Source organism: Protomyctophum parallelum (assembly GCF_964188405.1).
Source record: "Protomyctophum parallelum genome assembly, chromosome: 15".
In the NCBI taxonomy this organism is placed as follows: domain Eukaryota; kingdom Metazoa; phylum Chordata; class Actinopteri; order Myctophiformes; family Myctophidae; genus Protomyctophum; species Protomyctophum parallelum.
Genome location: NC_139710.1, coordinates 5,888,638 through 5,901,822, shown reverse-complemented (window position 1 = coordinate 5,901,822; position 13,185 = coordinate 5,888,638). Strand labels below are relative to the sequence as shown.

At 44.2% G+C, this 13,185-nt stretch overlaps 1 protein-coding gene across 2 annotated transcripts in view; it reads left to right on the top strand.

Annotated features, from left to right (window-relative positions):
- Positions 1 to 7,303, top strand: part of sema4c (sema domain, immunoglobulin domain (Ig), transmembrane domain (TM) and short cytoplasmic domain, (semaphorin) 4C) — a 42,151-nt gene extending 34,848 nt beyond the window's left edge. The window contains exons 11-14 of one of the 2 annotated variants that reach the window (XR_014570397.1): positions 836 to 993; positions 1,228 to 1,319; positions 2,070 to 5,024; positions 5,680 to 7,303. Coding sequence is in view for 1 of the 2 variants with exons in the window: in XM_083784411.1 (XP_083640537.1) it covers positions 836 to 993; positions 1,228 to 1,319; positions 2,070 to 2,983 (1,164 nt within the window). In the remaining variant the exon portion in view is untranslated. Of the gene's footprint in view, positions 1 to 835; positions 994 to 1,227; positions 1,320 to 2,069 lie in introns of both variants that reach the window. The other variant, XM_083784411.1, reaches the window with a different exon arrangement.
- The last annotated feature ends 5,882 nt before the right edge of the window (positions 7,304 to 13,185 follow it).

The window sequence follows — 13,185 nt, the reverse complement described above, 5'->3', positions numbered from 1 at the left end:
CCCGTGAAGACCTCTAGCCCTCGATTTCTCTGCCTGTCTGTTTTGCCGCCTCCCTTTGATTTCCAAAGTCCCTAAAGACAGTCCCCGGTCCTTATCTCATTAATGCCGACTTATCCAGGGCCAGGCGTTTCATAACCAGCTTTGTGAGAACACTGGAACCGAGATTGGATTGGTAGAGACAAGCACGGGAGCAGAATGTTATTTGTAATTGAGAGTGATTATCCAATTATCTCCGCTAACCCTGTCTCTGAGTCATTCTCTCTCTCTCTCTCTCTCTCTCTCTCTCTCTCTCTCTGTCTCTGCAGGTCTCACTATTTTTTGCATGCTTATATTTTCTTTTTTTCATCCCTCTGGACAGCTGCAGGGCTGGATTTATTCTTTGTGCTCTTTTCCTAATTCGCCTTCCTTTTCTCTCTCCTGTTTTCTCTCTCACTTTCTGAGTCACTGTGTTTCTGTCTTTCTCTCCCTGCCTTTCACAATGTCCATCTGACTCTCACTACGTCCTAGCTACTACTCTCGCTCCGGTTTTGTCACTAACTTCTCTCTCCCTCTCTATCTCTGAACAACACATCACGTCTCACTCGCTCTTCTGTGATTGCAGGTGAAATGTTCCAAATAAGACATGACCCAATATGACTTACATTGTCACTCAAACAACTATGAATATGTACACACTCTTCACTGTTTCTCTCTCCCTACTTGGTCTTCTCCGCTCTCCCTACGCCACTATCCCTCTCTCCTTCCCTCATGTTCTCTCTCTATCTCTCTCTCCCCCTCCTTGCTAACCCCTCTGTCCATCTTTGACCCTTGTCTCTCTCTCTCTCTCTCTCTATAGAAGTATTTGTACATCGGCTCTCGCTCTGAGGTTCTCCAGCTGCCCTTGGCCAACTGCAGCCGCTATCATTCTCAGCCAGACTGTCTGCTGTCCAGGGACCCTTACTGTGCCTGGGACAGTGAGGGAAGGGCCTGCGTCCGCATTGACCTCCACAGAGGGTGAGCCTGGCATAGCGCAAATGGAGTGCCCTGGCACTCGCACTATGTGAAGTTGTACCAGTGGTTGTGCTCAAAACTAGATTAGTTTTGTTCATGTGTAATAGTTGTGTGGGTTTCGTGCACGTGGTAATGCATAGCAGTGTCTTGCACACGTCTCATGTGGCTTGCATCTATGTGACTGTCTATTTATTCACCCGTCTGTCTCTTCATGTCTCTCCCCTCTGGTCCTCTCAGGTCTACCTCGTCGCTGTCACAGGATCTCATGTTGGAGAGATTCAGCCGAGGGAAAGCCAAGTTCGACAAGCCGGTGTCCATCCCCAGCCCTGGTGAGTATACGAGGCGGGCTTTGGACTGACGGGAACATTTATATTCTGTATGCTGCTCTGAGAGTCATGCCAACAAAAGAACTGAAATTGAATCAAACTGGTTTAGGAGGATGAGAGCAAGAGGGAGGGGGAGGAGAAACACAGGGTGAGAGAGAGTGAAAGAGGCAAAAAAATGGAGAGGGACAGGACCGCAGAAATATTACAGGCCTGATTTGTTATTTTATCTTTGTCAGAATTGTTATAGTAGTGAAGGCAATCTAGTTTGCCACCTTCAGCTCAATAATGGCATCGGAGGCTACTGCCCCCTCGTGGTTATAGATGGTCACTGCAAGAGGGAGGGAGAGCAGGAGGTGGAATGAACTCATGACTGGATTAAATGCATTTAGATTGAACGGAATCATTTGAATTAAGCAGAGAGAGGAACATTGGCCACGGCAGTTTGTGAATGAGAATCGATACAGTTGACACTTGCCCCTAACTCTCTCTATCTATTCCTCCACTCCTCTCCCTTCCCTCTTACCCTTTCCATTCTTCTGTCTTTTTCCCCCACCACCTTCCTTTTTTATATATTGCTCAATCCTTTGTTTCCACCCTCCCTCTCGCTTCCTTCTACCCTATCCCTTTCTACCCCTTTCATTTTTTAACCACTTCTCTCCTGTCTGATTTTCATCTCTCCCCTACGTCCCACCCTCTCACCATCCGCTCTCTCTCTCCCCTCTCTCTCTCCCCTCTCTCTCTCTCCCCTCACAGAGCACTCCCGGCTGCGTAACGTAACGGTTGTGGTCGGGTCGGACATGGTTCTCCCTTGCCAGCTGGTGTCCAACCTGGCTCAGCCTTGCTGGGTCCTCAACGACCGCGAACTGCAGCTGGGTGGAGACCTCGAGGCCGGGGGCCCACGCTTTGACCGCACCTTGAAGGCACTGGTCGTCCCAGAGGCTGGCCAGATGCAAGCAGGCCGCTACGTCTGCTACTCGGAGGAGCAGGGGGTCAAGTTCCAGACAGAGAGATACCAGGTGGCGGTTGTAGCCAGTGCTCCAGTCTTCATGGAGGCCCGGGCACCGGACGGCAGCATGGGCTTGTTCTGGGTGCTGGTCATCACTCTGGGCGCTGCGTGCCTGCTCCTCCTGGTGGCTGCACTGTACCTACGCAGGAGGCTGAAGCTGGCACTGGGTAAAGGCGCAGACATGAAGCCACTGGAGAGCACGCTGGTCTACCCTATCACGTTGCCTAAGGAGCCGCCCACCTTTGTGCCCAGCAAGATGCCGAGCGATGAGGACCGCTTCTGGGAGACGGGCGCCAATTACTACTACTCGGACGGCTCGCTGAAGATCGTTCCTGGCCATGCCCTCGGGCCCAACAGTGTCAGCGGAGGCTCAGCCGCATCCCCCAATGCCATCCCCGGCCAGCCCATCCACTCCCCCAGCCGACTCAGCCTCACAAACATCCGAGGCTCTGGTAGCAATGGCTACATCCGCCTGAACCTGAGTACGGCAGGGGAGGAGAGAGCTAGCAGTGCTGGTGCTGGGGGTTGTGGGCTGGGCTCAGGGTTGGGTTCAGGGTTGGGCGGGAACGACTATTCGAGCCCCTTCAAAGAGGAACTGAGACGTACACTGCAGCAGAGGAGCGTGCTCCCTGACGCCAACCCAGAGGAGTCATCTGTCTAAGGACTCCCTTCTGCTCCATCTGCTCCTCCTCTTCGTCCCTGTCCTGCTCCTTGTCCATTCCCCTGAGTTGGAAACAACGAAAAGCAACTAACCTACCTCCTACCTTTTCAGAGGACGCCGCACTCTCTCTCTCTCTCTCTCTCATCTCGCTCACTTTCAGCGGCTCGCTCTCTCTCCCCATTGCACACTCTCTCTGCCAATATGCCTGTTTGGCACACTCTATGACTCTATGAGACATTAATAGCACACACAGCATGTGACACACCCACTGACACTGACATACATTTTCACACCATGGTCCACCAGTGCCCCGTGACTGTTAAGCCTGATTAATACTTAGTTGCATGCGGGTGTCACGCACCAAAAGGTAGCCAATCTACAAGCTCACAACGTGTCACAGTTCAACAGCTATTTTTGGAATGCGACACCCGTGTGAAACGAAGTATAACGCAGGCTTATTCATTGTATTCCTGGCACCACACAGTCTTAGTTGTAACGTCCTTCTGCTTCCACTGTGCAATCTCCCCATGTGTAAATTGTGTATTTATATGAAGAGGCATATTTGAATGCAGAGGAGATCACCTCAAGCATGGAGGATAATGGAACAAAATGTCAGTTTGCTTTTACTGAAGGGCACATCTCTTATGTTGAGTGGACCAATTACACAAGACAAGGTTTTCAGCACCTGTGCTGAGTGAAAACCAATGATGAGCAGGCAAGCGCAAAACAAACTGATCATATGAAAGTAGCTTGCTTCTTTTTCTTCCTTGAGACTTTAAGAGCTCTCTGCACTTAAAAAAGCCGGGGAAAGTGGCCTCTTGTTTTTTGATACCTGTGAGCCAAGAGTGTTGAGAGAGGAATAAAATAGACTAACGAATCTCGAAGCACGACGACAATCATGTCCTCCTGTCTCAGGAGCTTCTTTGCCTGGAACAGAAAGGATGGGATGAAAGGAGAGAAACAAAAGAGGGAGAGGGAGAAAAAAATGAAGTGAACTTGGATTGAAATAAAGACAGACGCAAGGGGGTTTTGAATGAAGGACACACTCTCAAAACTCCCTCTTCTGCTTGATTTGTATTTTTTTCACGTGGTCTTTACTCCCCCTGCCTGACAAAGACCTCGAACCCTTTTCACTCTAATTTGTTGTGATGGTTTGAATTAAGACGTTTCATGTTTGTTCTTTTTTTCTATGTCTTACAAACTATTGCAGTGTTTTCAAACAGCGATCAATGGAGGCTGTACGGCACTACTCTGTGAATGAGAATGTGAAGGCGGGCACTTACATTCTCTCGCTTAATCACAATAACCTTCAAATACGCCGCCTTGTACAATAAATAAGTGCATTTGTGGCTACATTTATTACAGTCACAGCACATAATGGATATTTGTCTCGCTTGGGGTTAGACCATTGGGACTCATAGATATTCCTCTCTTGATAGAACAGTTATTTACATTCACAAAGAGACCAACAACTGAGCACTCAATCCCAAATTGAGGCCGACGTGAAGGCATTAAAGCATGGAGAATGTAGGTGTTCCCTCTGACTGTTCCAGCCGCTGTGGATGTCTCAATAAGTGCATTATGTTTCACATGTTTGGGTGAGGAAGAGCTGGCAGCTCACGCTGCCGAGAAAGGAAGCACTTCCTCTCACTCACATCACACTATTCTGAATGCCAACTAGTCCTGAACCTGCTGTGGTGAGCTAAGCTACATCAGCATCTGGACAAGCACTCCCCTCCCTCAACCTGGCCCACCCCGCCCCCCGACCATTGACCGACTCCCAGAGACTGACCTGGGGCTACTGTGGACAGAAACTGAAAAAAGGTTAAGAAAACTGACACACACAGTCATACTGCTTTATAGTAAGTGTGATGCGCTACTATGGGACAATAACACAGAACTCTGAGACACATACACACTCGCGCGCACACATACACAAGTGGCCTGTGTCGACAGACAAATGGGCGGATATACAGGTGGACTGATGCCCTGTTGACAAAGTGACAGCTCCAGGCAGAAAACAGCAGCGAAGCCGTCAGAGGTAGTGTTCTGTTTAATTACATTTCACCCAGAAAGATTTGACCCAGCACTAACCTTTTAATCATTCCTGTTTTAGCTTCTTGTCTGGCTTTGGTCCAGTGGTTAATTTCTCAGCCTTAATGGATACATCATAATACTCTATATCCCCAATTTGCATTTAAGAGGATTTTCTTCAGATCACTTCCAAATCAAGCCAAGTATTAGTTCATCACCTTTACTTACTTAAACAATTTTGCCACAAGAGGGAACAAACACAAACACAATGTGAAACCAAAGTGTGTGCGTGCGTGTGTGAGCGTGTGTGTGTGTGTGTGTGTGTGTGTGTGTGTGTGCATGTTTGTTCGTTTGTGTGTGTGGGCCTCTTTGACATGAATGAGATCATGCATGTCCTCCTGTCAGAGAAAATATAGATGACCAAACTACTAATTATAAATAGAACAGTCATAAGCGATGCGTCACATTGTTGAAATGTGTTGTTTTCAACAAGCAATACCATCAACAGATTATAAATTGGGTTTATTATCCCTACTTTGTATTATCGTATCAGAGATACGTTAAGTTTGGTTACTTCCCACACAACAACTTGTTCACTCTACTCCCAGCATCAACCATCACTGACCTGCCCCTCTTTGTCTCCCTGTCCTTTGTCCTAACAGAGGTTGATGCCTTTTGTTTTATGGGGGACAAATCTGCGGGGACCAGAGGAGCACTCACACGCACATGCACGCACACACACACACACACAAGAAAGAAGGGGAGGATGAAAATAATGTGGTATTTTTTTCCCCACCACCTAGAGACAGCTGTAGGGGATGTAAAATATTGAACTGATCCCAAGGTTGAAGAGGTACATGTTGAACCGTCGTCAGCACCACTCTCCATCCTAGTGTTGCATGATCCCTTTTGCAAATGGACGGCACTGCCTTCGACTTGACAATAGGTCATAAAAGTGCACCAAAATGTTTGGACTTTTTACAGAGACTTAGTGGCATTTCTCGAACACTAACGTACTCTCTTTGAACGCGTCTGATTTTATGATTCAAGACTTGTACAGGTTTTCATTGCACCATCTCACCATGTTTACTTTCATTGCTGTGCCTCTTCACCTTCCGGATAAGCCAAAGTAGACTGCAGTTGCTTTTTGTTATGTGTTTTCAAAAAATACATTATTTAATTTTATGTGATTTCCAGGTCAATATTTAAGTCTCAAAAAAGCCCGTCCATTTTTTTGTGAAACTGAGCTGAGCTGGCTTCTCTGCGACTTTTGTGCATATTTTAACTTGAGCATTCTTGTGAGCCTAAAAGAAAGAAGGAAAAAAAAACAGCTTGTTAAAAAGACCTTCCTGTATTTCCTTTCTGTTTATGTCAGTAGCAATCTTGTTGGAGTTTCTATCCCTGTTTCCCAGGAATGACCAGAGGAGGCGTACATGAACCAACCAAAACTTTATAGAACTTTATACAAATTTACAGCCTGCCCTAAAAACCAAATAATGTATCCCTTGATTTCAACAGTGGATCAAAATTGAATTTGTATAACTTCACAAAGTAGTATTACATTTGTAACAGCCTTTTTTCCTGAAGCCACTACCTAAAATGCACCAATTATTTTTTTAGTTAGTAGTTGGTTGTAAATACATCTTGAGAGTTTTCTCTACAAGTGTAAAAATGGATGGGTCTATGTTTACATTTTTAGAGTTAACCACTTAACCACTAACCGGTATACTTCGTTGTATGACGAACAATGCAAATAACCGATGAATAACCAAAATAACTGCTCTACAAGCTCACAATGTGTTGCATTGTGATCTTGTACATCTGCTATTTTTGCCGTTATTGACATGCCCAAAAATCCAAAAGTATGGACATTAAAAAATAATAAAAAAAAAAGAGAGGGAGAGAAAGAGAGAGAGAAAGATATCTTAAAGGGATACAGGTCTCAAGCTTGACAATACCTGCATGCATGATGTACTGTACATGTACCAATCCTGCATCCGCTCAGTTATTACACATTTGTTGGCTCGTAATAGTTTCCGTCTCACAAGGCTTTAACTTCTGCTGTTTTTCCTGTTATAAGTTGTATTATTATTAATCTATTATCATCCTTATTTTTTTATTTTTGCGCAATTTTTGGCTTGTCTGTTCTTGATCTTTTATCGTTTGTTTTTAAAGGATGTTAAGTAACTTATTTTGCTTGTACAAACATGTTGATATTTATTATCATTGTACATATGTCCTTATTTTTTATATGTGTATATATACATGAATAAAAATAGAGATCTACTCAATTTGTGCGAGCTTGTTTGTTTGTTTTGGAATATGTGAAACAATGTTGTACAAAATATCAATATTGCAAAAATGTGCTACATTTAAAACAAGTTGTTGCTCTAATCGAATGTGTGAGAAATGCAACGTTCAGATGCAAGAGCTAAACCAACCAGAACTGTTTTGTAATGCTTTCATTAATGCAACTCTCAATCACGGTGTAGAATGTATAGAAAATGGTTTATGACCACAGGCATTTATGCAACTCTCCAATACAGACTAGCCTAATCTAGTAATCTAGTCTAATGCTCATTTCAAAATGTTGCAGCTCACAGTACTGACTGTGTTTGTCAAGTCTTATGTTGTTTAGTGTGGCTTGTGACTGCATGTCAAAAGAAAGAAACTTGCTTCATGTGGTAGACAGCCCCAGCTGTGGAGAATGGCTGAGTGTTGCAACCACATATCATTGTTGTCAGCTGGGCTGCAGCAACCAAAACTTGCACGCAAGGCGCAGGGCGCACACATACGCACGCACATACACATCAGAGAAGAATGTGATTGGTGTGACTTGTCAGTGAGTTTGTGGATGTGTGATCATTAATGTGTATTTTTGTGTGTGTGTGTGTGTGCGTGCGTGCAGCGTGTGTGTGTGCATGTGTGCACGGGCGCGCATGTGTGTGTGTGTGTGTGTGTGTGTTGGACAGATGGATGCACGGCAAGGAAAAGCTTGAGCATAAACAGGAAGAACTTGAGATAACAGAAGGAGAGCTTGGCAAATGAAGGAAGTCAATTCCCATTTAACAGATGTGTGCCTCTGCGGTCCACCAAGCCCCTTCTTATGATATACAGTATGTTTGAAACAATCTCCTCTGTCACCCTGTGTAACCTCCTGCAATGTAAACAGTCTGTGAGAGGAGGTGAGAGAAGGCTGCCTGCCAGATTGATGGTTTGAAGGTAATTATCAGCGAACAGAGAGGGAGAGGAAAACCAGTTGAACCCTGCAGCTGTATTTGTTTGTAATAAGAATGCCGGAGCGCAGATGGATGTGTGGTTGCAGAGAGGGGACCAGTGCATGTATTCTCTCAGTCCAGCTGTATTGCTCAAAGGGAAGTGGGTCATTTCTTAATTTGCAAAACATCAAATGAATTGATTGGCGTGCACCCTGGTGTTTGCAATGCTTACATAAATGTGATATGTCAGTGACTGAGTAGAATGATTATATCAGAATCATGTATCATCATACACAGTCAATCAATCTACCTATACCTACCTATCTGCCATATTATTTTTGATGGAGCTTCTTGGTCTTTTACCAGCGCTTCATCTGGGACTTCTCTAGGTCGTCAGACGAGCCCTCCATCGTTTCTTCCAGTCATCCTGGTTCTCCATACATCTGGCCAGCTCATTGGTGCTTTGTGCTCCTGTGTCGTTCTTGAGTACATCGGTCCACATGTTAATGTGGAACGTCCTTGTGACCAGTGCCTGTGTGTTGGTTCCCACAGCACTAGTTTGCTGGCTGGCAGCTCTTGGTGTCTTTGGCTTCAGGGTCCAGAATTCAATGCCGCATAGGAGAACAGACTCTACCGTTGCGTAGAAGAAGCATCTAATTTGATCTCACCAGCACAGCACTACACTGCAAAAAAACAACAGAAAGGGGCCTTTGAGGTTCAAAGTTCAAGGTTCTCACCAGGAGATGGAGAAGAAAGAAAATGACTGAGTGGACTACATCAGCAGGAAAACTGTTCTCAGCGAGAACCACTGACACTCACTTTACTCCAAGTAGCCTAAATCTCCTACAAAATGCTGCCAGTGGATATTTGGCAGCATTTTAACACTGAATTAAGAGAGATTGTTGACGTTAAGTAAGAGAGATTGTTGATGTTAAGTCCTGCACCACCTTCAACATTTTCTCTCTTCAGTTAAATCTCCCTGTTAACCCTGGACTGCACTGTTGCATTTCTTTTCTTTCTTTTTTTCTTTTAAATTATGTTTTTATTTTGGTCATTGTGTGCAAGCATAATAAACAGTTTGACATTGTGTGGTCTAGTGCATTAGATTAATTTCATGTCCAGCAAATGTGGAGTTTACCAGAAACATGAAATGTTATGTTTGCTCCTGTTCATGTGCTCATTTCTTTACAGGTATATTTCCCAAGTTCTCAATAGTGACCAAATAAGTTTAAAAAAAAATCCCCAAAATAAAAGACAAAAACAAAAGACAAACATCTGGGCAGCTCTTAAGGAAAAGGGGAAAAGGAGACGCCTTCACATACTTACAATACACTTATTTGAAAACAAATACAGGCCGCGTCAACATTCAGCAAGACACAAATAAAAGAAAGGAAAAGAGAATAAAAATCACAGCCGTGTGAAGTGAGGGGCGCTCCTATGATTAGGTGATGTAATGATGATGTAAAACAAACGGTGTCAAAACAAACAGTAAATTCTCTTTATTGTTAATGGGATTTAATGTTTGTGTTAGGGACACCGGACAAGATGATGTACATTTTCCCTTAATTTTCAATGGCGTTTTTAAAACAAACATTGAACTAAAAACAAACTAAACCTCTCTTCATTGTCAATGGCATTTTAAAATAGGAGGGTATAGCGCCCCTCAAAAATAAAAGTAGATAGAGGCATAGAATGAGCGATAGCAACACACAATACTTTTGCACTGTTGCATTTTCATATCATTTACCTGCCCTTCAGACTGCATGCCCAGTTTGCCCACCTGCTTTTTAATGCTGTATTTCAGACCTTTTATCCATTACACATTTTTCACTGTCTACTACTATCTTCCCCTCATATTTTACACATGCCCACTGTCTACCCCCATCTATTTTAAGTAATTTTAGACTCATCAGGTCCCCCAAGATTTTAAACTGGCCAAAGTAACCCCCTTGTACAAAAAAGGGAGTAAATTAGAACCCGGCAACTACCGCCCTATTTCTATTCTAAGCTCCATCTCGAAAGTGATGGAAAAAATAGTCTATGAACAGGTTGAAAAGTATCTTGCCACTAATAAATTGCTGTACGAGTTCCAATCTGGTTTCAGAACATCCCACTCCACTGACACATGCCTCCTCTATTTGAGCGACCACATCAAACACGAGGTGGACGCTGGAAAATACTGCGGCATGGTCATGCTGGACCTCCAAAAGGCTTTTGACACCGTGAACCACTCCATACTGGTTAACAAGCTTAAAGCTATTGGTTTTGATAGCACATCAGTGAGCTGGATGCAATCCTACCTGGAGGGGAGAGAACAGATGGTGGAGGTGAACGGAACACTGTCCCCTCCCCTCCCAGTGAGCTGTGGCGTCCCACAAGGAAGCATACTGGGGCCTTTACTGTTCCTAATATATGTTAACGACATGACTTCAGCTTGTGACTGCAACTTGTTCCTGTTCGCAGATGACTCAGCACTGCTGGTCTCGGACAGGAACAAACTGCAGGTTGAAAAGACCCTCAGCTCTGAACTCAGTAGAATCTGCACCTGGCTCGCTGATAACAAACTATCCTTACACCTGGGAAAAACTGAATCCATCCTCTTCGGATCAAATAGTAATCTCAGCAAGGCAGATGGCTTCTTGGTTAGAGTGGGTGACAATATTATCACACGAAAAGATCAAATTACCTACCTAGGTTCCATCCTGGAGGCCAATCTTTCCGGTGATAAGATGGCCACCAACGTAATCAAAAAAGTCAATCAAAGAACAAGATTCCTTTACAGGATCTCCTCACTGGTCAGCAAAAACACCTTGAAGACCTTAACAGGAGCCCTCGTACAAGGTTTCTTTGACTATGCAACCACCTCTTGGTACCACAGCACCTCAAAGGCCCTTAAAACAAGGCTCCAGACCTCCCAAAACAAACTGGTCAGGCTCCTAATTGGCCTCACCCCCCGAACCCACCTCACCCCTGCCCACTTTGACAGGCTGGGATGGCTTAGGGTCGACGACAGAGTACAGCATCTTGCAATGGGTCTGGTCCACAAGATTCGATACACCACCAAGATACCCATGTACATGTCTAAATACTTCCTTAATGTAAGCGAAGTCCACACCCACAACACCAGAGGGAGTGCAACAAACCATGTACAACCCAGATTCGGCACAAACAAGGGACTAAATTATTTTCGCTCCTATGCCACCAAAATGTGGAACGCCCTACCAACAGTCATTAAGACATGTGAATCCCTTGACTCCTTCAAAACCGCTCTCAAAGGGCACCTACGGATGGCTGCAATTCGAAACTGGCCTCTGTAAAAACTGAATCCCCCCCCCACCCCATTTCCCCTCACTGTATATGTATCTTTTCCCTTTTTGCTTCCTATATGATGAATTCCTGTTCTGTTCTTTAGCTACATAGAAGTGTCTATTTGTATGTCTCTAAATGTTTTTGATGAATTGAACAATGTGGACCCTGTTGTAAACAAGTGTAATGCTTAATTGGGTCGTCCACTCACAGTTGACAGTCTTTTGTATTGAGTTTGTGCTTAAAATGTACTGTAAATTCTACAAACTGTTAATAAATATTTCAATCAATCAATCAATCAATCAATCAATCTCCAAGCTGCCATTCTTATCGAAGATTTTAGAAAAGGTTGTCTCTACTATAGCACCAATGGAAACAAAGGCATAGGCTTTCTTGAGTTTAAAATCTTCAATAGCAGACCCTTGTATTGAACTGTACTTTCCTGTGATTTTTTCCTGCAAACTGTTAATAAAGTATTCAATCAATCAATAACCCATGATAGCTTGGTTTAACTTTAACCTCTCCCCCTTGAAATCACTTTTCATTCATTTCAGCATGCGAGAGGGGGGGGGGGGGTTACGAGGCTACATAACCGACCTCCCATTGGCTTATTTGGCTTATTTCAAACTGAGTTCCGCCCCCACTCCTCGCGACCGGCTCGCGACTTTCTTCTACGAGGAGTGGACAATAGATAGAACACTACCACGTCCTGTGCAGTCCTTCAGCTTCAGGTATGCCATTTTATTATTCACCGTGACTTTATTTGCAGACGTTTGCATTATAATAGATTTGTATAGAATATAGAAATATTTGTTGTTTCACAATTTCGTGCGGACGGATCTTACGTCGTCCTCCCCCGGTTGGTTCGGCCGAGGATCGAAATTTGAATGAATGGGATGTAGTTTGTGACTGTTGAGACTGAGTAGCATTGTTAAGTTTATCTACAACAGATCCTTGTTATAGCTCCTTATATATGGCTTGCATTCGTTGTTGCCGAGACAGAAATATTGTCAAGATTATCGATGTCGTGAATTGGAACGCCTTGATACTTAGTATTTAGCTTAGCATGTTGTTAATAAACAGACACGACTGCGCGTCCTCGTCTGGAGTCAGGTCAGAGTAGACTCTGGACAGGCCGGCCGGCACACCGAACTAATGTTAACGTCAGCGTCACGTTTATTTCAATATAAACGTTAGCCCTAGCCTAAGATTTAGACTCGTAGATGTATTTATCCATTATGACATTTTCAATCTACCTACGAGAGTCAAAGCTAAGGCTGCGTTAGCCATGGCTTAACTTCCGCCTGTTTTACGCAATCGCTACTTTTACATTGCAAACGTGTACATGAACATTCAGATTCCAAATGTAAAGTCCTCGCCACATGTGCCACGGGTGTTAGAAATGTGTTGGTACAGCGATTAGCTTTGCTGCATCCCGCGTTGTTTAATAAAAAGCTTTTTTTTTTATCCGAGCTGTTTTTTTGCCATTGGCTTTCAACTACGCGCCCCTATCGGTCGGGAGGAGTGTGGCACTCGGTGACCGCACTGCCAATACAGTCTATAAATCTTAGGCTAAGGCATTATCATTCTTCTCTCTGCAATCTACTATTACAATGTAGAGTTCATGCATACTACTCTGTTGGG